The sequence below is a fragment of the Strongylocentrotus purpuratus genome, unplaced genomic scaffold (assembly GCF_000002235.5).
Source record: "Strongylocentrotus purpuratus isolate Spur 01 unplaced genomic scaffold, Spur_5.0 spur5_scaffold_2, whole genome shotgun sequence".
In the NCBI taxonomy this organism is placed as follows: Eukaryota; Metazoa; Echinodermata; class Echinoidea; order Camarodonta; family Strongylocentrotidae; genus Strongylocentrotus; species Strongylocentrotus purpuratus.
In genome coordinates this window covers 19,561,123-19,587,967 of record NW_022145605.1, presented here as the reverse complement: position 1 = coordinate 19,587,967, position 26,845 = coordinate 19,561,123, and the positions used below count along the sequence as shown (strand labels likewise).

At 37.2% G+C, this 26,845-nt stretch overlaps 1 protein-coding gene across 1 annotated transcript; it reads right to left on the bottom strand.

Annotated features, from left to right (window-relative positions):
* Positions 1-430: 430 nt before the first annotated feature.
* Positions 431-22,371, bottom strand: LOC583141 (cyclic nucleotide-gated cation channel alpha-3). The gene is made up of 11 exons (XM_011685909.2): positions 20,044-22,371; positions 6,952-7,010; positions 6,474-6,535; positions 6,024-6,112; positions 5,366-5,468; positions 4,207-4,361; positions 3,596-3,682; positions 2,889-2,985; positions 1,955-2,091; positions 1,284-1,491; positions 431-580 (listed from the first exon to the last, which is right to left on the bottom strand). Exons 1-11 carry the CDS (start codon positions 21,480-21,482, stop codon positions 437-439), a joined length of 2,580 nt encoding a protein of 859 aa, XP_011684211.2. The 5' UTR covers positions 21,483-22,371; the 3' UTR covers positions 431-436.
* Positions 22,372-26,845: the final 4,474 nt, after the last annotated feature.

The following is a 26,845-nucleotide window of genomic DNA, read 5'->3' as shown; positions in this document are numbered from 1 at the left end:
CCCCCCCCCCCCCCCTGGCGCTCAAGGTTAGGGGGGGGGCGCGATTTTAAAATTTTCGGGAGCAAAAAAAAAAAAAAAGTTGGGTCCCCTCCCCTAAGAAATTTTGGATCCGCGCCTGATTTGTAGCACTCTCAATGAAAAAATGTTGACCCAAATGTTCACCAAATGTGGGCAACTGTCACGAAAGGGTGTAAAAGACCTGTATGTAATTTTAATCTCATACCTTAAAGGCACACTGCCATACTTGTAGCTACTTGCTCCCTCTATATAGAAAACTTCCCCAATCGGTGCCTGTTGGTCCCCCATGATCCTCTTTTTCTTATGTTAAATGAGAGCTGAGTTAATGAGATAGCAACCTGTCACAGTGACCTCGACGGCTCGCTGTGAGGTCTAATCCCTTCTTGCCCAGTAGTGGTGACGGTCTTTAAACACCATTTTAGTTCTCTAATTCTTTGATACGTTTTTCTAAAGCTTGTATCTTTGCAGTCTTGCTCTCGTTCTCGTTTTGGAGTAGCCTGAACCTCTCTCTAATATCCACGTTCGTCTCTTTCAACAGGCGAGCATTCTCGGCAAAAGAGTTCTGTGGACAATTTAGAAAAATACACAACATTGGATTCATTTTATTTATTTTATATTTTTGAAATTTTACCTGTTGCAATGTCCTCTTATTGAAGTGTAACGGAGCGTGATCTTTTGCACACACCGCCCATGTACTTTGGATTATTATATTCCATCTCATGTGGTTGATTTAGTCATAGTATTTTAAGTTAAATTATTTCAAAAAAAATGAACTTTATTTGAAAGAGCTGTGCTTTGGTAAATTACAAACTCTGTCTTTTTCTCAGGTACATACATGCATAGAGACGCTAAAGTAATTAATTGGACTATAACAATAATAATAATAATTATCAACGTTGATATTGAATTAATAAATAAACGCGTTTATATGTTTTAAAAATGCAGCTCCATAACTGGTTAGCATGTACAACTGACTATATATGGAAGGGTAGTGATCAATAATTTTACTTAACAGTTTAATAGATGACCAATACGTTGATTCAAACCTCTTTTTCATAGTTACAGTGCTCTCGAACTCTAAACACAGTAACTTTCTTAGAATATTTTTTTTTACCAAACTGTTTCTGTCGTGTGTTTCTTTTCTGTTTTCAACCAATTGCTCTCAGTATGGAGTGGTCCTTAACATGCTTAAGTGCAATATGGAGCATTGTCAATTGTTTATGAAAAATATCATCCCCCAAAAATGTTAAATCGTAAAAACTTACAATTTTCTCCGACACGACTTTCTCAACCATCGACATTATCTCCTTCATGGCGACATCGGGAGGTCCCGAGTGGATGGACGCTTTCCTTTTCTTGACCGGAACGTTGGGGGCCGAGATTATACTCGCACGGTGTCGCTTGGTCTGGTTACCTTGTTGAGATCCCTGCTTGGTGGAGTCCTTCCCGTTTTCCATGGGAGAGTTGAAACTACTGCAGGGATTGGTCAAGGTGAGGGGTGGGGGTGGAGAATGCAATGTTGACAGTGAGTTGTTGAAGTGATCCATTTACAAATTTTATTGTTAACGTTTGATTTTTGATAATAAAACATGGATAATGAAAGGCGTTTATCGTAAGTGTGCCTCTCAAAAGAAATCAACATGTTTCTGATAACTGCATTAGACAGAAGAAGAAAAACAAGAAAAGATATAATACTGGGGAAAGAGCGATGGAAAAAGAGACTCGGAGAGAGAGAATAAGAGAGTAGAGAATGGAACGAGATAGTGTGTGTGGGGTGTGTATGGGTGTGTGTGGGCGTGTGTGCGCATGTGCGTGTGTGTGATAGAGAGAGAGAGAGAGAGAGAGAGAGACAAAGAGAAAGAGATAGAAGTAGGGGGAGGATGAATACCCTCAATTTATCCAACTAGTGGATGACAACTACATCAAATTGACCTACCTCATTTCTGAGGAGATACTGACACGGTCGATGTCCTCCTCGACATCCGTGGCATTCTTGTTGTCGTGGTCGTCTGATTGTTCTTTCTTCATCGATTGTGTCTTGAGCCTTCTCCTTGCTTCTTTCTCGATCACGGTCTGTCATCAATTACGGTATGAAAGATGGGAATGGGAATGAAAGATAATGAGGGAGAGGATTGTTTTATTTGTAATAATAATAATCTAGATTTACAACTCGCTCAATACGAAATACCATCTCCGACCACCTTACAGATCTATTATTACTCCGGTCCTCGAATTCATTCACACACAATGTGCACCATCTCCACTCCCTGGAGAGTATTCCTACAATATGTTCACCGTTCAGGTATATGCCAATTACTAACACAAAGACATTCCCAATCAAGTCCCCCATTTCTCTCCTGGGTATGGAGTGGCAAAATGTAGATTAATGCCGTCCTAAAAGATATCAGTGTGTCGGGGATCGAACCCACGAAATTTGAATTTCAAGTCAAGTGCTTAAACCACTCGACTTCGACACCTCTAATATTGTATTGGGGATAACCATGTCTCTGCTTGTGTAAATATATAAAGCCTAGAGGTGTGGTGGTCGAGAGGTTTGATGGCTTGGCGGGAGATGTAAAGGCATTGGGTTCGATCCCTGGCATGAAAATGATATATTATCTCTATATCATTATCTCCACTGAGGTGTCTCAACAATCTTGCCCAACCGGGTACTCATTTAGTTAAGAATAAATGGGTACTCGAGGGGGTGCGTAAGTCATTGAACTCGGCTAGGCATTGTGGGCGTCTGTTAGAATGGCTTATGGCTGGCATGCTCTCTGGAGAGTGGAGAATGTGTATACATTAGGTGCAGGAAAGCCAATCTACATCTAACCACTACACCCTTTAATTTTTTTTGCTATTTTACTCACCTTTACAGATGGGTAGTCTTTAAGCACACCCAGGATATCATCTTTAGATAGCGAGAAAAGCTCAGAGAACCCAACAGAAAGTACATCAGCCATTCGTCTGTCAAAACAAGAATCGGGCATTTGGGGTTTTAATATTGGGAAAGTGATGTCTGCTCGTTCTTATTTGAGGAAATCGGAAGTCAATGATTGAACTAAAAGTCAAGCATGATCCTTCTCCAGTTTCAATTTACAAAGAAAAGAAATTACGGAATTATGCATGGGAATAGGATAAACCTTTGGGTTAGTTCTTGAAGTCTTTGACCGGGTAGTTGTTCTGGGTTAATTGTTTTGGGGATTTAGTTGCCTGTGGTAATTCATTTACCGACCGCAAGTTGATGGTTGATGGTTTGACGGTGTATTTTATCTGACTGTTAAGAAAGCACGTGTGCTCTTGTATTAAAGTAAGCAACCAGGGGACCAACGGCTTTAACTCTTCGATGGACTTGGTAATGAGGGTTAAATGCCTATAAGTAAAGGGCACTACAGAATCCACTTGATTTCGAATCCGGGTCCTCCCTGTCACGGATTGCTCTACCACTGAGCCACCTCGCTATCCTAGGGATAGTTTTGGGGCTAGTTTTCTGAATATATGTAGTGTTTAGAAGCGAAATTGTTTGGTGTTGAAGTTATCTTGGAATAAAATAAATCAGAATAGCCCTATTTTTTACCTATTACTTGTGCCTTCCAGATCGAGTATGCCAATCTCTCCAAAGTAGTCTCCTGATTTCAGCGTAGCTAACACTCTTCCAGACTTACTGTAAAACAAATTTAAAGGACAGAAGTGATTTTGGGGGGAAAAGAATGGACACATTACAATACTATCTAAACAGTTATTATTTATTTTCTCCATCATCATTATTATTATCATTAGGGCTATTATCATTCAATTCAATCCAACTCATATAATTTCATTTCCATAACTCAATCAAAAACATGAGAAAATGCTTGCATGAAATTAAATATGAAATGTAAGTTGCAACATAGCGTAGGAAAAGAAACTACTATACGTAATAACACAACATTATTACTATTGTTATTATTATTATTAGTAGTAGTATTAGTAGTAGTATTAGTAGTAGTAGTAGTAGTAGTAGTAGTAGTAGTAGTAGTAGTAGTAGTATATCATTAGTAATGGCTAAATTGTAGAATTTTATACATTGCGTAAAAACATAAATAGTTATATAAACATAAATAAACTGCAGTAAAACCCGGCAAGACATATTACACAGTGAATGAATTTCACATAAAATAAAATAATTGTAATTCAGTGAAAACTCACTCAATGACTTGCAGGAGACCGTCGGAGATGATGAACATCTCCCTGGCAACCTCTCCTTTCCTACAGACCAAGTCTCCCGGAGTGAAGATACACAGATGCATCTTCAGGACCAGATCGTGAAGGAACTCTGGAGGACAGACTTCCAGAATAGACACCTAGGAGAGGGGGTGATTTGATTTGACTCAATTCAATTTGATTCGTCAAGCTTGAAATAATATAATTGTATAATTGTTGTTGTGGTATCATTGGGGGTAGTCCTCGAAAAATCATTTTTGATTTTTGACTACCCCTACCACGTTTGCTGATTTTTTCTTTGTAAAACATACATTGCTCCATATGGAGTCGTTTTATATATGATGTACATGTTCTATTATTGTATTGTATGTATGTATTTTATTTTATATATTTTTTTCCTATGTTTTGCATGTGTGGAGAAATAAATTGAATTGAATTGAATTGAAATTGAATTTTAAAGCTTAAGAAATATTACAACCTTGCAGTGACAATTAAGCCGTGTAAGCTAACAATAATTAGCTTATTTTCCAAGAACGTCATTAAGGTCAATAGACAGTTTTTAGGGTCTCATGATATTAAAGAAAAGGTCTATTGTAAAGAGAAAGTTACCTCAAGATAATAATGTTTATCATCTAGAAAATATAGACCCTTGATCCAGGAGCGGATCCAGGATTGTGGAGGGTGGAGGGGGGGGGGGGGGGGGGTGTTCCGTGAACTTTATTTCAGGATTCCCTGCGACCTTGCTAGCCCTGTCTGCCCTGCAGAATCGCATCGTTTGGGGTAAGATTCATAAGAAACTTTTTTCTTTTCTGTTTTACATTTTCCTCCACGGGGTCGTCTCTCGATCAGCTTATGATAAATCTGCCTCACGAATGTCCATGAACGAATGTTTCTTTAAGGAATCGAATAATTTCGAGTGAAACTTGGGGAATTATTTTCAGCTTTAATCATCTCAAAAATAAGAAAGTCAATGTCACATTACAACTTGAAGGAACGGCGTTCAGTGGAATATCCCGAAAGTGACTAACAGGGAATTCACATATACGGACACTGGGACGAACTTATATGACTGATGATGTAGTCATAACCGCATGAAACATTCGATAGTGTCAGAATTAAGTTGTTAATATTTGAACAAAGTTACCCTTTTAAGAGTTTGTAGATTAACATGGAGAGCGAGTTCTGTACGATGTTTGTCGGGGAGTAGACCCAATGAGTTGACATCCCCTCGGCCTTGTGTAGCACCACTGTTGAAATTTATTGGGAAAAGAACAAGGATTTTTATAAAAATCTCTAAATGAGAAGCAATTTTGTTGAGAGACAGTCGCAGTAGAATTCAACTCAATTCGATTTGTGTTTTCAAATCTTCAATCTAAAATGGGCCTATAAAGAATTGATGCAACATATAACATTAATAAATGGAGCACAAATCAAAGTATGTTAAAACTGTGATTTGCTTTAAGTACACCCGTCGTGTGCTGGTGTGTTAGTGCGCATGCGTGCGTGCGTGTGTGCGTGTGGGTGTAGGTGTGCGTGTTTGCTGCAAACTGACAAATTTTGTCGGAATACGAAATGTATAATTATCATGGACGTGCAAACAGTGCAATAGCGATGAAAGGTCTTTTTCTTTCGCCATAAAAATGCTAAGAATCCACATCTAAATATCATCGGTGCATCATTGCGGTTCTTCACAATATGACGGAATAATATTTACGACAAATAGCCTAACATTAATGAACCCTTATCTTTATAACTCTCCCCTTCTCCCCTTCCGAACTTTAAATAAATATAATGATACATACCGTTTCCATGTGTAGTCATACCATCTTAGTATCCGTAATTGAACGTCTCTAGGCACGTTGTTTGTTTGCATGTATCTCTTGGCATGATCCTATAAAACGGGAAAAGAAAATGTCAGAGGTAAAAAACACGACTCTTAAACCTGCACCCACAGAATTTCTCATCTTAAACTTAATTTGTCATCGTCTCGAGTCATCTATTTGTTTAATTTTTGTTGTTGTAGTAAGTTTTTACCGGCGACTTTGTCGGCAAATTAGTTTAGAGGGCGCTAAATTGATAGTCTAACAACGCCGCTGCAATAACTACCAATTTTAAATTTTATTACATAACCTGTCAAACGGAAAAGAACAAAAAATAAATTGGACAACCATTAACCCAAACAACAGCAAAAAACTCCCCAAAATAAACAAAAATTAATATAAGAAGTAAACAAATAACACGTTCTGACTTACCACGTGGCGTTCGAATTCCATCCGGGTTGCATTGCGATTCTCTATGACAGCACCGACTTGCCCTGTTGATCAATGGGGAAAATTAAAGACACAATAAAACAATCATTTATGTGCTTGATTCAAACATTGTCTATCCTGAAAGCTTTTATTTACGTTTCCGTAAGACAAATTAAAATCCGAATATTATGAGTACTATTCCATCGTATCTTTGTTTGGCTCTCCAAACTACCCTCATGAAAATATTTGAAGCAGTGTTTTCAGAAAAAGCACCTTGGATGAATAGCTAATTTTCAATTGCTTTATACCTATACGATCTGACTGTATAACCATTCTCATTGAGGATAATGTCTCACTTTACGGATTAATATAGCCTCTTACTTTTTGTGTAGATATGATTCGAAATGTCCAAGAAATAGAAACCCTTTATTTACCGTTGAATTGAATGAGCATAATTTAATGTGTGGACTGGGGAACTTACCGACAACTGTAGCGAATATGAAAATGCCTACCAGATATCCAACAATTTGCACAAAGTATCTGAGGAATAAGAAAGAAAAAAGCAAAACCTAAAAATTTATTCAACATAATTATACCTGGATGATCAAGATGCAACCAATATTATGTGGCTAACGTTTATTATTACGTTCGAAGGACTTTTGAAAACCAATGGCCATTTCAATAGCACTGGCTATCACTCATCGAATGTTCGATCATTACTATAAAGTCTTACGTAATCCCAACATAATTGCTATGGCAATGGGCTCTACAATGTGTTACTGACAAGCACGGATCCAGGATTTCTTAGGGGGGGGGGGGGCCCAAATTTGAAATTATGCGAGCCAAATATTGGTACGTAATGGTGACCAGCAGTGACGTAATGCAGGGGGATGTAGGGAGGGGCGAGTTTCCCCCCTCCCTCCTCTGCAAAGCGCGGAAGCTATATTTGACGTTTCATTAAAGTATTAGAGAAAGAAGACAATTCGTTGTACCGTTCTCGACTCTTAATCCTTCTCTTAATTCAGCCCCCCCCCCCTCCGCGCAGCGCGGAAGCTTTGACGTTTCATTAAACTATTATTGAAAGAAGACGATTCGTTATAGCGTTCTCGAAAATTATCCTCGTTTGAATGCAATTTTCCCCTCCCGCGCGAAGCTCGGAAACTTTTACGTTTCATTAAATCATTGACGAAAGAAAACGATTCGTTGTACCGTTCTCGACTCTTAATCCTTGTCTTAATTCAGCCCCCCCCCCGTCTCGCGCGAAGCTTTTACGTTTCATTAAATCATTGGAGAAAGAAAACAATTCGTTGAATCGTTCTCGACTCTTAATCCTTGTCTTAATTCAGCCCCCTCCGCGAAGCGCGGAAGCTTTGACGTTTCATTAAATTATTAGAGATAGAAGACGATTCATTGTACCGTTCTCTATACTCTTAATTCTTGTCTGAATTTCAAAGATGTTTTTTGTCTGCTCCTTTTTCTCCCTACGTCCTCTTCCTTTCCTCTCCTCTCTATTTTTTTCCTATCCCCCCCCCCCCCTGGCTACGCGCCTGCGGTCAGATAAACAAATTTGGATACCTTGTCCGACCCGAGAAGCTCAGGGGTTTTAGGCATTTGATTACGGTCAGATGAACATATTTTTATACCTTATTTGTGACACTGGCAGGACACTAATTGGCGTGAGGTCCAGCGGGCGAAGCCCCCAGAAAACAGGGGTTTTAGGCATTACATTTCCGTCAGATTAGCATCCAGGGGAGTCTAGGGCCCTAGGCGGGGTGCAAGGGACGGAACCCCGGAAGCTCAGGGGTTTTTAGGCGTTTAATTTCGGTCAGATGAGCAGCTAGTTAACTATTCTTTCTTTCTTGCTCTCTTTATTTCTATTTCTCTTTACTTTACCTTTTCAAAAAAAAAAGTGGAGGGGGGGGGGGGGGGGGGGGAGCTCGAGGCTTGCGATTCCAGCCGATCCCCGGGCCCTAACTTTTCTCAAGAATCATTTTTCTTGCCTGGCTGTAAATTTAGGAATTTGTCATTTTCCAACAAACGCATACAAAAGTATAATTTACTAAAAACTGAGGAAAAATCTCGGAAAGAATTCAGCATTATTTGTAAGCCACCGTTATGGAATTAGAAATAAACCACGTTTGAATTTGAATTCCCCCAAGCCCAAGGAGAGTGCAGAGGATATGGAGAAAGAAAGACAAAGAAATACATAAGAAATACATAACGGAAGGGCTTTTAGGCACCAAATTACGCATCTAGGGACCCGCCTTAGGCCACTTGGTTGAGTCCAGAGGGCAGAGCCCCCAAAAGCTCAAGGACTTTAGGCATTTAATTACGGCCAGATGAGCAAACAGGGCCCGCCTTAGGGCCCTTGGTGGGTTCCCGGGGGTAGAGCCCCCGGGAGCTCATGGAAAAATACTGCCATTTTAGCAATACTTGTAAATCACTGGTATCAAATTAAAAATAACCCATGTTTAAATTGTATTGGGGGGAGGGGTTACTGCCCCCCCCCCATTAGTACGCCAGTGAAAGTGGCGGAGGTGACGGAAGGGACTACCCCCATAAAGCTGTATGATAAGTCTTATATGTAAACCCCTCACAGGTTTTTGAAGTTTTGTTGTGTTACAAAATTACATTCTTTAGCAAAACTACAGCATAAAAACAAGCAATATACTTTTTTCACGCTTCACTTTTACTTTGCCGATATCTAGTGTGCAGTCCGAAGGGTTGTAAATATTGACTAGGTAAATTTTAGTTTGACTGAGCAGGAAGGGACTTCTTAAAAGAGCAAGCTGAATATTCATTTTTGGAACACATTTTTGTTAACATACAGCGTAATTTGTACATACGTGATACCAACAGAATACATATTTTCTTCAATATTTACTTGTATATTTTTAGGATATTATGCGAAGGAGCGTAGCGACCGAGCGAGAAGATTTTAGCATTTCTATTAGTCTAAACGCTGTACTCTTGGGCATACCAGAGCCTTAAAGCGTGTTGTAGTCTTTAGTCAGTATTTGCTTTACATTTTGTTGGTGTGCACTTTTTCAAATTATCCATGGGGGACGATCCCCCTCAGAAAATTGAAGGAAGACGCGTACCCCGTCCTTCCACCTATTTTGTGTTTTGCTCAAAAACTATCCACAAAAAAGGACTATGTATGCCCCTTTTGTGAAGCGACCTATCAATATTAATGTTCACATATCAGTCCCTTTTTGGATTGCCCTCCTCCCGCCCCCCCCCCCAAGAAAAAATATTATCACATTAATACATGTGTGCACAATATATATTGATGTGTCAACCTTACGAAAGTGGTGTTTTCATAATGATTATTGACCTCCTTTAAATTTATATTTATATGGAAGACTTAAGAAGACAACTGTTTACAGTCCAACTAAGTGTGTAGAGCATGCCGTGTAGACTAAAATGTGCAATGTTGTTCAATTTCTGAATTCTTTGTTTAAAAAACTTGCTTGCTGTCAATAGTGTATACATTTTTTAAACGTTTCAAATGTCTAGTCCGGTTAAAAATAGCACGTAATGATTTCATTATTTGACACGTACTTCACATTGATTTATCTTATCGATAAGCGAAACGATTTGCTTTAGTATCATATAACAAATATAACAGTAATGACAAGTATGGTTTTCCTGAAAATTGCATTATACAACGTATATTCATCGTTATGGAAAATGTTGTATAATATACAACAATGGGCATTAACATTTTCCAGACCATTGATTTAATTACGTTTAATATTGAAGCTGTTGCCCTTTGTATATACATGAACTTGAAATAATAAGTAGCCTTGAAAGTGTCGCAATAAATCATGTGTGAGTGAGCTTGAAATGTAATGGTGTAGGTTTGTTTGAAACTGTATAGCCTTTACTCTGTTTTTAATGAGATATATCTCCAATCAAATCAAATCAAACTGAGTGATGTTATCGTACAACTAAACAATATCAATCTTCTGTTCTCCTAAATAAGCCTGGGAAACTTGAAAATTGCATTACAATGTGAATTCATTGTCAGTGAAAATGTAATACAATACACAACAATGGGCAAATAATTGTTTCCAGACTAATGATTTAAGTAAGAAGAACTTACATTTTATATTGAAACTGTTGCCGTTGTATATACATCAGGCGCGGATCCAGGATTTCTCAGGGGGGGGGGGGCAAAATTTGAAATTATGCGAGCCAAATATTGGTTCGTAATGGTGACCAGCAGTGACGTATTTGGGGTGGGTGGGTGCAGGGAGGGGCGAGTTTCCCCCTCCCTCCTCCGCGAAACGCGGAAGGTTTGACATTTCAATAAATTATTAGAGAAAGAAGACGATTTGTTGTACCGTTCCCAAAAAATAATCCTCGTCTGTATTGAGTTTTCCCCCACCCGCGCTAAGCGGAAGCTTACGTTTCATTAAATCATTAGAGAAAGAAGACGATTTGTTGTGTCGTTATCCCCTTTCTTTCCTTTTCTTCTTCCTCTTTTTTCCTTTCTTGTATCTCCTCTTTTCCTTTTTTCTTTCCCTTTCCTTCCTTCTTTTTTATTTTTTGATTGGGGGGGGGGGCAACAGCCTGGGAGGCAAGTCCTTTTGCCCCCCCCCCCGATCTACATCTTCCCTCTTTTCTTTTCTTCTTCCTCTTCTTTTTTCCCTTTCTCTCCTCTTTCCCTTTCCCTTCTTTCCTTCTCTCTTACATGTAAATTGGAAATGTAAGTACTTTGTATATACTGATGTCGCCAATTGTTGACCACATAAGTTAAGAAATCACGAATCAGGTACCCGATATGATGGAAAGCAATATAATGTACATTCACCTTCTTGTTGAAAACTAAACTCTTCTAAATTACAAAATGATAATAATTGGAAAAATCTGTTCGTTCTGAAATTCATTTTTCTACCAGTGCCAGCGGTACGAGTAGCATCGGGAGAATTTCGTTTGTTTCAATTCTTGTTCTTGCAAGACGATTACACTTGATGTTTCGAGAGGGCTTAACCTAAGATTAAAAGGACTTCTCTTTCAGCCAATATCCATGCCTCAAGCATTTAGTAAATATTGATTGTCTGTGGATGGGCAAGTAAGAGTCCTAAGCAAATCGAAGCTGAGCTACGCATGGATACTTGTATACATTTCTTAAACAATTTATGTATGTATTATTAATACTTGCAATGTTCTTACAATGATATAAAGAAAATACACATTAAGCTGTCCTGTTGCGGTTAATTTGTTTGATAAATGATTAGCTATATTCTTGAAAATATTATTCAATATACATGTAAATTAGGCTCACGATGGTCTTCAAGTCTCTCCTACTTTAGAATAAAAATTTGTCCGTTTTTTTCAGTGGAGGGGGCGGCGTCGTCTCTTGTGAAAGAGAAAGTAAATGGCATTGCATGAATCTATCATTGTGAACGTAAATTTAAATACAAATTCAAAGAGGTATAACGAATAGAATATGAGGTTTTGGTTGCCCAAATTATGGTTTTTGGGTGTCTACATGTTGTTACGTACTAGTACTTTGAAGTTCGAGTTCAAGTTCAAGTTATTATTCACCTCCACATAATCCTTTTTTTGGGGGGTCATATAGTATTATTAATTTCTTGTACATTGCGTTACTAATAAACTAAAACAATTGAAATGATTTTCAAGTTTACTCTTATCATACTAATGACTCTGAATTGTGTGAATAATATCGTTGTAGGTCGATCTATCAATATGGGAGTACATTTGAAGTAATTTAATTCCAGAAATCCCATTAAAAAATACCCAGTTTTGCGGCTAAGAATAACGTTAGCTCCAAGCAATATCCCTCATGCAGAAGCAGTATGAAAACAACAAAATCATACAAATGGGCTTCTGCGTGGCTATTAAGACGTTTCCTTTTGACGGATAATCTGTGAAAAGGTCTCAAATGTACGAACTGTTAAGTTCACAAATAGCGAAGTGTTATCTCGGTTTAGAAATAATTCTTTATAAAAGGCGCCTAATTGCTCCTCTTAAAAAGCGGTCGATTTTTGCGATTCTTCGTCGAGAAAGAAAGAACCCCCCCCCCCCCCTCCTCCTCCTCTCTCGCTAAATGGGCAGAATTCATAAAAGTAGAAAATCAATTACATTGAAGCCTGTATAGTTCAGGTACTGTTACATGACAATGAGGACCAGTCTAGGAGACCATTGTTACGTAATATTCCTGCTTTCAAACCCTATTGAAAAGTTAAAGGAGTAACTAAGGAACGGGGGGTATAAAGGTCGTGGTCAGGTTGGGATGATAATTCTAAGAACTGTATCAAAGAAGAGTGTTTGTTTTTGCTTTTAATTTTGTTTGTTATTTTTTTTTGGATTTGTTTTTCAGCTGTGCTTTTACAGATAAAGACAGTTAATGATTGAAATAATTAAACACCTTGCGCTTCTTTTATATCATTCTAATCGACATCGGTGTACAATGTCTAGAAAAAAAATTAAAGTGGGACAGTCAAGAAGATAGCATTAAACCCTAAGCATGATATCCCTCACAAAATGGTTCAACATTTATGGTTGTCGAGTAAACAATAATTACTTTTAAAATCAAATAATGTACAATGTTTAATTCGTATTAGTAAATTTTAAAATGTCTATGGTGATACATGTAATTGAAAAGCTGTCAATCTAATTTGTTTAATTACCTAATTCGAAATGTTTTTGGTGTGCAATAAATCAATTACCAAATTCATGAGTGATCGATATCATTTGAAGAAAAAAAATAATGTAATAACCCTTAAATTACAGGTGAAATTCGGAATTAAACCTGCGCCGATTATGAGAAAACTGTTTGTTTTTTTAAAGCGCAAAATATTCAAATACTCCACTGTCATTCGTTTGATAACTCGAAGCCACTGTTTACTTTTCGGGATACATATACAAGTGGTGGTTGTTACGAGGAAAAGTCTGTGTTTTATTTGCACAGCCGTTAGAGTGCATGACGTTTGTGGTCAACTCTGGTTTAAGCCATAGGAACAGATGAGATTTAAGTGTGATATATCTGTTTACTTATTTGTTGACGAAGGTTAAAAGCAAATTCAGTTTGCATACATTGCGCTAATACATGCAAGATCGTGTAGAATAGCTGGTTTAAATACTGGACTGATTTCATGGAGGGCTGAATATATAGGGGTTTTTTTCTTCAGATAAAACGACAGTCAATATAAAATCTACGAATAGGAATGCATTTATAAACATAAAATTTCATTGGATTAATGTAATAAACTAAAGGTTCCACTTTAGGAAAAAAAGTTTTGGGAGTGTAACAATACGAATGATTACCTATTACTTTTTGTCTAAATCAAATGTATTGACATATTTGTTTTTTTAAATTGTTATCTACCTTAAACTTTGCATGATCTCATTATTATTGATATGTAATAACGAACTTGTTCGAATACTTTTATGTAAATCTAGTAGGTCTACCCTTTGGAAGAGGGGGTGGGTTCGTTCAACATCGTTGGTCATAAATTTGAATGGAAATTACATTTGATAAAAGATAAATTGCATCATACGGAGTACCGTAATTCAGTTCAACAAAATTAATGTTATCACGTCACACCCTTCCCTTCTAAGGGGAAGCGTAGCACCATTTAATAATAACATTTAAATCTTAAAATCATCATTTAAAAGGATTGACATGGCTGAGGAGTGATAACATTTTCAAATAGTAGATTTGCACTTTAATGCTGGGGGTGTTTCATCCTGAGTCAAACTTAACTCTCAGTTGGACTTTAACATTTTGGAGAGCCATTTGACATAAGAGCCTTAAAATTAAGATATATTTACATAATATTTACATAAATTTCACACCAATAACATGAAATCTCCTTGATGATAGAAAATATGAATGATTTGATTCAACATTTTATGCCTTTTAAAATAAATTTTATTCAAAAAAATCCAAGATGCTAACGGCTGTCCATAATTGTTAAGTCCAACTTAGAGATAAGTTCAACTTAAGATCTTTGTGAAGCACCCCCCAGGATTCAACCTTCATAGTGCCAAATCCAGCACGTCAAAAATATTGATTTATCATTTTGAAAATGTTGTCACTTCTAGGCCTTGTTTGCCTTTTCAAATGTTGATTTAGCTTTTGAGTTCTTAGAGTGAGGTTTCGAAGAAGGGAATAATTATATGGGACGTCACGGGGGAAGAATGACGTCATCAATAGTGCAACCCTAAACACTTAATAAATGAATCGATAATTGGAGGAGCGGATCTGAATTCATTGAGTGGCGTTCTATCACCTTCTCTAACCATCAATATATTGCATTTTATACACTCCCTTCCCATCTTGATTCAAATATAATAAAAAATCGTTAAATCGTCATTGAATGGATTAAGGAGAAAGATCGACAGCTCATCCTCATTTTAATCGAAACTCTACGGCAGAAATTCGTTATTTACTCTGGTTCATTTTGCAAAACGCTCTAGGAGAATCGTCGTTAAATATAATCGAATGCATTTTCGGTGGCATGGAAAGTTCTCATCAAATTCTGAAATTGATAATGTTGTAAATTAAAAAACGATTACAAAGATTTATTGAAATATCAATTCGAGGGCAATTCGAAAAAACAAGTGTATACTGCATAGAAATCAGAATTGGATTACATAATGTAACGTTCGCACATTTCAAAATGTGATTGACAAAGTGCTTATTATGTCTATTTATCGAAAGTCTTTGCGAGCGTGGTATAAACAACCATGAAGATGATAGTTCATCATGAATTATCTCTCTTTCACAGGAATGTTATTGGTGTAATTATTGGTATTTTCTAAATCTGCTTGTTACCTTTTATGTTTATGGCTGAGATTGTAATGTTTGTTAGAAGTGTTTATTGTAGCTGCTAAGTATAAGTTACACGATTTTTTTAATGAGACATGTTTATAAAGACAGGCAGGAGCTCTCTAATATCATGGGGAAAAGAACTTACTGGGAGAACCTGTCAAGTCAGTGTGATGGTATAAACCCGAACTTGTAACATCTTTCATGTAGTTTAGATATAATATAGTTGAGATATAATACTGCAGTTGAAAATTGATATTATTTTGAAGCTTATTTTGTTTAATGGTATGACCCGTTGCAACCTGGCAAATATACTAATAATCGTAGTCGTCGATGTAATAAGGTGACTAGAAGTCATTATGAATCTGAGCCGAATTTTAATGATTCACCTCAGTATTGGAATGTCATCTTGGTAAGGCCAATACGACTAAATGGCGAACTTTGGTCGGTAATTTGCGAATCAAATGTTTAAACTGGGTTATCTAGTTCATATACATTGATCAGAGCTACCACAATCGAATCTAACATAGATTGTTTACTTATGCTTAGCAACGAATTAGTTACTGTAATTGACATCCAAATAAATATCCAAATAAAAGATAGAATCAGACATTAGGAAGGTCATGAAATTAGGTAAAAGGTGCATGAATTATGGTACACTCGACATGACACGAGTTTAATATTATTTGTATATAATTTTGTAATAAAACAGACACAGAACATTCCGTACGAGTGATTTACAAATAGAAATACAAACGCTATCATAATCGTTTCCATTTCGTTGGAATATGAATTGAAACACCAATGTTTTTTAAATGTTGTGAACTGAAATACCATCTTTAAATGAAGACTTAAAAATGAGCTTTGACACTAATTTTTGTAAGCAAAATGTTATCATACAAGAAAAATATTTCCAGACATGAATTAAAGATAAAGTTGAGTTCTGGTCCTGCGATTGCATTGTATAAGAAAAGGTGTGGAAAGAATAAAAAAAAGTTGATCATGTAGCATGTAAGTATTGGCGTGTACTGCAAGGTTCTGGAGTCGTCAACATCATATTAAATTTGGCCCAGTCTTGGTAAAGTAATAGGCACTGTACACAGAAAGATGTAAATGGGACTACACATGGTGTCGGGCCCCGATTTACCTCGATTTCCTTATCTGTCTTTGGCTCTTTGCGCATTACTCAGCCAGTATACATTTCCTACCAAAATTGTTTGGCAAATGACATTTATTTGTAATCTTGAACATTCAGTGTAAGTTTCGTTTGATTCCGTGAGAATTTTTGTCTTCTTCTTTTTACCAGAACCTCAAGTCTATCTTTAAACAATGATTTGGATAAGTGGCGGAATATGGGAGAAGGAAGGGGGCACAACCGACTCCTGCTCTTCCTTTAAAACAAAAACCCGACATACCTACAGTATACACAAAGAAAATTGGCCTCTTTTAAATTTGACAAGTAGACAACAGTGTAAAGATGTGAAAATTGTTGTTTGTTTTTCTGGCTGAGAATTTTCTTCGTTACTGATTTCGTCATCGCCAGCAGAGCAGCCAGACGAACCTCATCAAGGGTTTTAAACAGGTTTTTGTTTCTCTTCCGAGAAAATGTTTAATGAGTGTATATTCTCTTTTTGGCAACAGATCATATGTTAAAATTGAAAAGGGCGTTAAATCAAATAATTTAACACAGTTTACGCTCTTCTGGCTCTCAACACTAAGCAGACGCAATTTATTTTAGTTTTCATGAAGAGCTCTTTCCTTGGTTACTGATCACATGTTAAAAGCCGGAAGGGTGCTAACTCAATTACTATACAATTAGCATAAAGTAGACGTCATTTAGTTTCAATTTCCTGAGATTGTTTATTTGTATACTCTCTTCTTGGCAACTGACCATACGTTTAAGAGTAAGAAGTGTGTTAAATACTAATACTACAGTCACATTTACGAGACCGACACCAGATCGACAATGTTCAGATCGACCGAAAATGAAGACATGACATTTGCTCCTGAGACAAAGCGCTATGGGCTTTATTTCATTTTATTTCAAGTTACAGTGTAGGGTTGCAGCAAGGTTTTAGGATTATAATTAGGGTTAGGTTTTGAGTCCAGGGTTGAAGTCGAGAATTCGGTTAGTTTGTATAGGAAATCGACGTTGAGCAATATTGTCCCAGAAGCAAGAGTCGTACAACATAATTTTAATTACCCATAAATGGCCCCAAATCGGTGTGTCTGGAGAAGGTTTTGCGGAAGGACTGAGGCATTAACGCCCTTATCTGGCTCTCAACGCAAGAAGACAGCATGTAAAGCCAAGACATTGTCTACAGGGAGAATATTGTTGATTCAATCACATAAAGAAATCGTGCAAGGTCGACATGAGCTCCATGCCTGGAAGTAATTAATTGATCAATTAACAACGGCTTCCTTCCATAGAAGCAGAAGATGTCAGGTCTTAAAGGTACTATGTCCCTTTTGCGGCCAACCTCAAATGCTGTATAACTTTGCAGGAATTTTGAATATGACATGTATGTCCTATCTGTGAAATTTAAACGTAAGCAGTGTCCTCATGTTCAAATTATGCAGGGAAACCCGTTTACTTGCTAGACTTCACTGTCAGACACTATTGAGTGACTGACTGGCTTTTTTTCTTCTTTGGTAATAACATACATGAAAAGAGTTGTAAAGAGTACATGAGCATTTGTCTACATCAATAACCTACTTCCTGTGATGGCCAAGATTAAACTGATTGAATCTTTGCGCAGCATAAAACGTATGACCATTCGGTAAAATTGTCTGAAAATCAAGACTATTACTTTTGGGCTCTATAGCCCTAAAGTCGATTTGACAACTAATAGTCGTTATTTTCCCACTTGAAGACATTTTCAAGCCCCATCTTTTTTAGGGAAGTTCTAAATTAGTATTATCTTTCAAATGCAGTTGGAATTTAACTTTTTCATTTTTTGGGCCTGCAAATGGGACAAAGTACCTTTAAAGAGAAGGCTACGCCCAGATGACGTAAAAGAATAATCATTTGTGAACTTTCTCGTCCTTATCATATCAATCGGAATAATATCATGGTAGAAAAGTTTCCTGCTCGTAATTACTCTTCAGACGATGACATCTGCAACATATGACAAGAAATAAAAACTGGACCAAACATTCATGTCACATTTTGTGTAGTCCCCCATGCACATGAGTGTGTGCAGAGCAAGTGAATTCTGGCAAGACTGAGTCAATTCCTTATATATTTTGATGATCAAAAAGATCAAAGGCTACAGAGACCTTGTCCTTGAGAGAGTATATGTATATATCATGGACATAGAAGATAACCTGGGTAGCGTCTCACGAAACCGTCATAAGAACAAGTTCACTGACATCCCATTTAAATGCGTGTATCAAGTTTAACACGCCTTTCAATTGGATATCGGTGAACTTGTAATTATGACGGTTTCATGAAACGCTTCCCAAATGAAGAAGTGTTCGGAAAAGCGAAAGAAAAACATCACTCATCAACACGAATTCGGATGGTTACAGACGTATCTGATTAATATACACCTGTGGAAACCTAATGACACACGGTCAGACGGTTCAGTCACATAGAAATGTAACTTTAATTTCGTCATCGTCGTTGACCCGTCACTTCACAGACAAGACAGAGTATTCATGTCATTGAAACCTATTCGCAAATGCATTCAAGATATTTTCAAGATTCAAAATATCTCAATTAACCATAACCATAAAAAATATATAAACAATAATACAAAATACAGTATGGAATGGAAAGTACTTGTGGAAAAGCAAATGCGTGTGAGGCTGGCCCTTTGAGAGAAACAAAACTTAATCATTGCATATATTTCTTGTATTAGGGCTACTCTATTCAAGACCTTATCATGTAATAAAATGGCTGATAGATACAAAGATATTTTTTAAATGGTAAGAAGACCTACATGCCTCACTGACAGTATAGTTTACATTGATGCATCTTTTCTCGCATTTATCTAAGGGAGGGGGACAAACACACTACCATTAAACACCTCACTCGTCTTAATTCTATTTTGCCCAGCTAGCGTTATGAATTTCCTTTCTTTCTTTTAAAATTTTCAGTATTTCAATCTGAAGACAAATTGAATCCGTTCAATATATATCTTCGTTTCAACCTAGAGAAATTCCATTAAAAAATAAACATTGTAAGTCGTGATTACCTTTTCTCCATATTCAAAATTTATTTTTATTTCAGGATGTGATTCAATAAGTCACAGGCTATACGGAATTGCAGGATTCTACTCATAGATTATTATTTTGTTATTAAGTCAATTGACGGTATGTTTATACGATTTTGTAATTAACTCATATGCAGGATGATAATTATAGTTCTTGTTCGACTAATCAGAAAAGCTCCTATATAATTTAAAGCAAGTTTGATTATGCATTACATCGACAATTAAGTCAGTTTTAGTTCGTATACATGTACCTACTGCACCTGTTATAGTTTTGAGTGTGCAGGTCCTACTTAATTGATTCTAACATATTTCTAAAAGATCGTATTATCTTTAGTTTGTATTATAAATGAGTAATCAGGAAAAAATAAATTAAACATTTCTACATATCCTTTTGTTTTCTTGTTTAGAATTTATATTCAACTTTAATTTTCTAAAAATGTTACATTAACATCACCGTGTAACGGATTTTATGATGAGATGTGTCAAAGACCGATAAGAAGAAAAAGAAACAATTGTGTGACATTATATTGAGTCAACATTTTCTACTCACTCGATTTCGTTGTCGGGAGCAGGGAGGTCGCCGATGGTGGTCAGAGTCAATGTCGACCAGTAAAAGGAAGCAAGGTATTTATGAGGCAAGGTGGCATTTCTTCCAACAGGTCCTGCGTACACCCAATCGTCCGTTTCCGAAGTATAACCAATGGCTTCGCAAATGAGAAAATAGGCTGCTCCAGCCCAGTGGAGAAGCAAAAGAAGTACATGGGTGAGGTTGATGACGCGGAATGTATTTGGGAACTGAGTCCTCGTCTCCACTTTCATGTACCAGAACTGAAACCTGTAAACCCGAAGGAACCTTGGACATCTCACGATTGAGTGCAGGCGGTTGGTATCAAGGAGGTAGAAGAGATCGGTGGGGAGGAGGGAGAGGAAATCGACTATGCACTGCCATGATCTTAGGTAATGTCTGAAGAGTTTCTTGCCGTCTAGGACAAGGAGACCCTGCTCCAAGTATGCGGTTCGGGACTGGACCACGATGTCCAGAATGTAGATGAAATCACAGAAGTAGTCAATGACGAACCACGTGATGCGGCCTTTCTCTTGGAGCTCAGGCCAGGCTTCCCGGGCGATCAACACCCAAAGGTTATACATGACCACGATGCTGACCACCGTCAACCAATACATTAGGAAATCGCCATCCGGGTCAACGATGGTTTTCGTTTTCTCTTCCTCGTCATCATCCTCGTCTTCAACAACCTCGGATTTGGCGTTCTCGTCCTCGGGATAATTGGACAGATCAGCTCGCCTCGTGGTGAATTTCTCCAAGAAAGAATCAACGCGTTGTGCAGACACCTTTTTATTTCTTCGCTTGTTTTTCTCTCTTAACTTGACTGATGATTTTAAAATATTCACGGCCTTGATGGAAGTCCAGAAACCTCCGGCTGACGTCGGAACGGTAGACATATCTGATGCCGAAGCGAATTCATCAAGTTGAACGGCCTCTTTAGATTCTCTCCTCTGGATGCCCGGCATGGGAACGAAGTTGGAATCATCTATCAAGTCAAGATAGTTTGTCGACTCTCTTCTGCTCATCTCTTCTCTTGATAGTATATCCTCCCCGTCGTGTTGGGATGAAGCCGTGATCGGCTTAACACTTCCATTTGAATTATCTGGCACTTTAATCTTTGGTTTCAGATGTGCATCTTTATACTCGTTTCCAGTCGTTGCCTCATTCGGCAAAATGTGTTCGGGATTTCTTCCCTCATTCGACTGGAAGTCCGTTCTTGTCTTTTTCTTGTCACCACGGTCGTCGTGCACCATTTCGTTGACTGGGTCCTTTGAGGAGCTTCGACCTACCTCGGTGAGAAGTTGAGTCCGATCTGACGGCGACTCACTCCACGCTTGCCGCTCACTGCTCTCCCGGCTGACGACCCGCGTCGCGTTCGGTGGCAACACGTCCCACGGTTGACTCATCACGGGTTCCACTGACATGTTAGCCAGCCTTGCCTTCACATCAAACCATGGAGTATAACAAACAATGGCTAGGTGCCAAAGGACGAAGACTACATCCCTGTCGAGTCATTCTCGAAAAGGTTATTACAGATATTTGTAGCACATTTGCGTAGAATTCCATTAAAGGTTTTCTCATTTAAGCCTTTCCGACCATGACAATGATGAGTCTTTATACACAAGGACCAACGCGTGAGGATAGTCAATTCGGAATCATTCCATAATCGAGAAAGCATATAAAATCACTCCACCATAAAATTAAAAATAAATTGAAGACTGTTGAAATTCTGGTAAATTGAAGCGTAACCAAAAAAAACCCTGCTATATCTCATCTCTAGTCAGTCGTTGCCTTCTCGACACACATCACACTTCAGAACACGACCCATTCATAAGCTAGTTACCCAAATGCCTTGTTTGGCCAAAGATCAGTAACTCTTTGGTTCGGCCAGTCAGCGCAGGGGACAAATCCCTTATACGAGGACCCTCATGAGGAACGAACAAACGGGAAAAGGGGACTCTGCAGATTAAACAAAACAAAAGGCAGTATCTGAAGAAGACCCTTCCCCCGTTTGATAAATCGAAGCGTCCTCTAATACTTCGAGCACACAAACAAAACGCAAACAATCGAAAATAAGACAGTGACTGAAATAACGGGAGCGCCTGCCGGGAAAGAAACTCTGTTATTTAAAGGAACTTCGTAACTTCTCGAATAACATGTTGGAAAGAGAGCCCAAATAGAGGCGGCGCCAAAATGACATGGGTGACGATAAAATAGAGTAGAGTACCTTTAAAACATGCATTAATCATTTGTTCATTATCACATCTATAGGATTTCACGTTCATTGGTAAGATGGCCTACTAGAGTTTTTTGTTGAAAATGAAATTTATATCCCTTTTCCATCCTGAACATCAATATTTTTTTTTTTATCATTTCAGGGATGTTTTACTTTTATTCTTTTAGCTTAATTAATGAATATTTCAACTACGTGAAAATGATAGACAGTATATCTTTAATTTCTTGTAAGCTCGCACTGCATTCCCTTTTTTGTTGAAATGGGCATCTCTACCATCTTATCTTCCACCCTTACCACCACCGATCATTCATGCCCATCAACGTCTATCTTCTTCTTCTCTTTTCAGTCTTTTGGGACAACCGAAATAAAAGTTCTCTAGTAGATTATTGATTTGGCTCAGTTCTTAAGAATGCACGAGATGCGTTCTCTTTTTCATTGAGGTAAGAGCTTCAGCATTTTAAAGCTGTTCAGACGAAGATATAATGACAATGAATTTTGTTGCACAGTTGGGACACTCTTGTTTGAAACGCTTAAACTGTACCAATCACCTGAGAAATAACTTGTGTGTAGCTAGAATAAATAAAAATATCCTTCAAAAAATAATAAAAAGCGGACTTTGGTTAATCATATATGCGAGTACGTATGCGTGTGTCTCCTCGACAAGACGTACTTTTACTGTTACTAAGATTGTATTTAGATTGCAATATCTCTTTTTAGAAGTAATATTTGAAGCTCTTATTTTGAATACATTTTCATTGAACCTCTTACATCAAGAGCAAACATATTTTGGTGATCGGTATAATGTACATTATGTAATATATCTGTATTTGCAACTGTGTGAATGTAGGCCAGGCTAAAGCCGGGGTTTAAATCCAAGGACGATGGAACGCCATTAATTTCAAGCTTAATTGCTTAGACTTTAGGGAGAACATTATTGATATAGATGAGACTACTGTGGGTAAATAGGAACATGTTATTACCATTAGGCCTATTATTTATCTTTTTCCGAATATTCCTCAGTTAACCCTTTAAACTATTGTTATTATTGTGCATGGAATATGATTAAAAGCAATAAATAAAACATTGATTGTTCCTTTTTTTAAAATGAATATTGCCTTAGATCAAATCACATATATAATTATGGATCATTAATTATAAGTATACAAGAGTATACTGAATGCAGAATGGCCGATAAAAAAATTAAAAAAAAGAGTTCACATCACCGGTTTGTATGTTAATTTTGTATCATTTTTTTAAATTAAGGATTAATTTTGCAAATAATTGCAGAAAAAATATAGTTTCCTGAGTTTTATTATCTGACTACTGCTGTTCAATTTTATGAAGAAAATAGATCTGAGTTAATTGTTTTGATTCCTCTTGTGCATGATTAACGTTATCTTGAAACGTTTTTTATTATTATTATTATTATTATTACACAGATGTTCTTCTATTAGATTAAAGATGTTTCGGGATGGTTTGGGGAACATAAAACAAAATCCACTGTAGAATCTTGGTTAAAAATATAGGAAATTATTGTGAGCATTCCGGTCTGTATATTCATGATGAAATTAAATGAAGGGCGATATATTTCAGCTGTCTAAACACACTGTACGTGCCCAATAAGTGTGAAGCGCTCTCTGGTCTATAAATCTATATCGCTTCGAGTGGCGTACACAATAGGGTTTACACCAGCCCAGTTTTAAAGGAAGATTAAAAGAAAGACGCAAACATTATTTTCCAGCGGCTATGACACATGTAAACAAACTATCTGAATGTATGTCGCTCTGTCGTTTCAGAGGAAGATGCAGAATTCTTTAGCGGGAGGGTGTTGGCCGGGGGGGGGGGGGCAAAGGTCAGAAAAACGGTTATCATGTTTGGCTAAAACAAAAATCTGACGAGCTAGCAGACAAAACATAAAAGCCTTATTCCTCCTCCTCCTCCTCTCTTTGCCTCGATTTTGCATACCCCTGTGGCCCTTATAAATCCATCACTGCGTGCATTACCAAATATATAGGCCTATATCTGTAGTGAAATTACCTGTTTTTCTATGTCTACAATAATATTGCCATATCATTTGTATTCCAATTGGCTGCTAATTGCTAAAGAAACCCGAAACCATAGTTACTGTAATAAAAGTATTCAGGAGATTGTACATTTTCACGTTGGACCTGTTGGCCGCGCCAAAATTTCTTCGTTATGTTCATATCTATATCTCTTTTTCTCCAAAACTTGCAGCAAAACTGTACGATTACTTAGAATCGCGTTTTTATTCAGCAACAAGAAGAAATCCCAGAAGAAAGCTCCAATCTTACTGTTACTGAGGTAGCAAAGGATTATTGGAATGACAATAAGATTAATCTTTAATGGTAATTTTTTACTCATCCAAGCTCAATTGCCAAGACTGTAAGAAAATAAGGAACATTGTTTCTCTGCCCCTAACCGTTTAAATCGATGGTTTCAAGAGCAAGTCTTTTACGACTATTGATCTAGAAAGACCTCTTGTTTCGTTTTAAAAAGCAGCTAATAGATCGATCTTTCGATTTGAGTCGCTAAAGAGCTTGAACAAAGCTCACAGCCCACCTGTAGTGCAAGGACAAAAAGAGGGGCGTATTTTTCGACGTAACTAAATGTGCAAGAATATAACGGGTCGGGATTAAAATATATGCACCTGCATGGCACGAAGCTTGTGACAGCAAAATGACCCCAGGTTACATCTCGATCATGATGTGTATCTATCATTGCCTGTTAAGTTTTCAGTATTACCTATCACTTGTTTTGATCTTTAATATCTCATTACCAGTGTCAGTATTCAGTTTAAGTTATTACTTATTTTGCTATTTCAAGCTTCGTGCCACGCAGGTGCATTAATCCCGACCCGTTAAAATAATTTTTGCTTGAAACAATTTAATGATAATGATAATAATGTCAATAACAATAATAACAACAACAACTACAGGAACAGTAACAATATAGTCATAGTAAAAGTCACAGTAATAGTAATAGTAATAGTAACACATGTAGTAATAGTAATAGCAGTAGAAATAGTACTAATACTATATAGTACTTTTACTTGTAATAGTAATAGGGATAGTAATAGTGATAGTAACAGTAATAGTAATAGTAATAACGATAGCGATAGTACTAGTACTAAATCTAGTACTGGCATTAGTAGTAGTAACAATAAGGCCAAAAAAAGAAAGAATTTGTATTGCCCTTTAGGTGCCAAAACATGGGTCGGTCGGTCGGAAATCTTTCTTTAAACAAAACAAACTTTTTAACAACTTTTTTTACTCCCTCTTTGGGCTGATATTTTTTAGTTTTGAATGCTTTGATACATTTTTTCTCTCTAAAAAACAGTTTAAAAAAAATAAAATAAAAAAAGCAGACCGTAGATTTCAAGATTTTGGGGTCGGTCGCAAAGGGCAATACAACATTTTTTTTGTTAGGCCTAATGATGATAGTGATATTACAGAATTAGATGGAGTTGTATTCAATTCAATTCAATAATAGGAGTCCTTGTGAAGATGATGAACAATGATTTGTGCGTGACCATTCGGGTGTTTACCCAATAACAGGTGTTGTCATACTTGTCAATCACCGTAGATTAGAACTCAGTTGTATGACCAACAGGTCTTATGTAATGCTCTGCATTTTCCACCCTTTCCTATGTTCTACAATATATTGCATCCAGACATTTTTAGTTTCTTCACGATCATGTTGCTAACCTCAACTCAATCTTTAATTCAAGACGCGTGCCCATTACATCACAGTAATCCCGGGTCAATTTTTTGTTCTAAAGCCGATTAAGAGATAGAAAGCTTAATTGGTAATCTCCTTTTCACTGTAGACCGTTATAACTATATTCTGCTGTCACCTAGTAACTGGTCCCACGGGAAAAACAGACAGCGATAGACAGAGGGGAGGGGCGGGGGGGGGGGGGGGGTGCTGTGATCAAAACATTATATAAAAGATACCTGTACGACATCAAAGCATAATGTCGGTCTAGGCGTTTTTATTTTACGTCGATTTCTGTTTCTTCCTCACCTTTACACATTTGGGAAAAGAAATCAAGGACAAATTAGGCTGGGAAGTATCACGTTTTGTGCAATATGTGTCCAGCTCTTAATAGCAAACAGTTTTAGAGGTATACTATATATATATATATATATATATATATATTGTTTGTTATGACGAAATATAAACGCAAAAATATACAAAAACATTGGAAGGAAATCAATCGCTTAACTGTCAACAGGCCTGAGTTGTGTCACGTTTTGTATGCTTTGAGCATATATAATATATATTTTCAAGCATATTTCATAGATGGTCCACCGTTAGTAAGAACTTGTTCTGAAGACATAGAAACAAAGCGATTGTATCCATGCAACGGAGTGAATACATACAGCAAACATTTATCACATTCTGTGATTGTTCTCTCGTGTACAGTTAGCAGATAGCATAACCAGTTTTATAAGATGATGAAGCGGATCCTATCAAATGATTGGTTGAGAGCGTACACGTGACCAGGCATTTATTTTGCCTACAAGTTTG

What these genes read in the sequence shown, in the direction of transcription:
- LOC583141 (XM_011685909.2), bottom strand. Translation starts at nt 21,482, where the DNA reads ATGTCAGTGGAACCCGTGATGAGTCAACCGTGGGACGTGTTGCCACCG. An exon ending in ATCTACAAACTCTTAAAAGG is followed by an intron (nt 4,362 to 5,365) that starts GTAACTTTGTTC and finishes CCCCTCTCCTAG; the next exon opens with GTGTCTATTCTGGAAGTCTG. An exon ending in GGTCTCCTGCAAGTCATTGA is followed by an intron (nt 3,683 to 4,206) that starts GTGAGTTTTCAC and finishes TTTGTTTTACAG; the next exon opens with TAAGTCTGGAAGAGTGTTAG.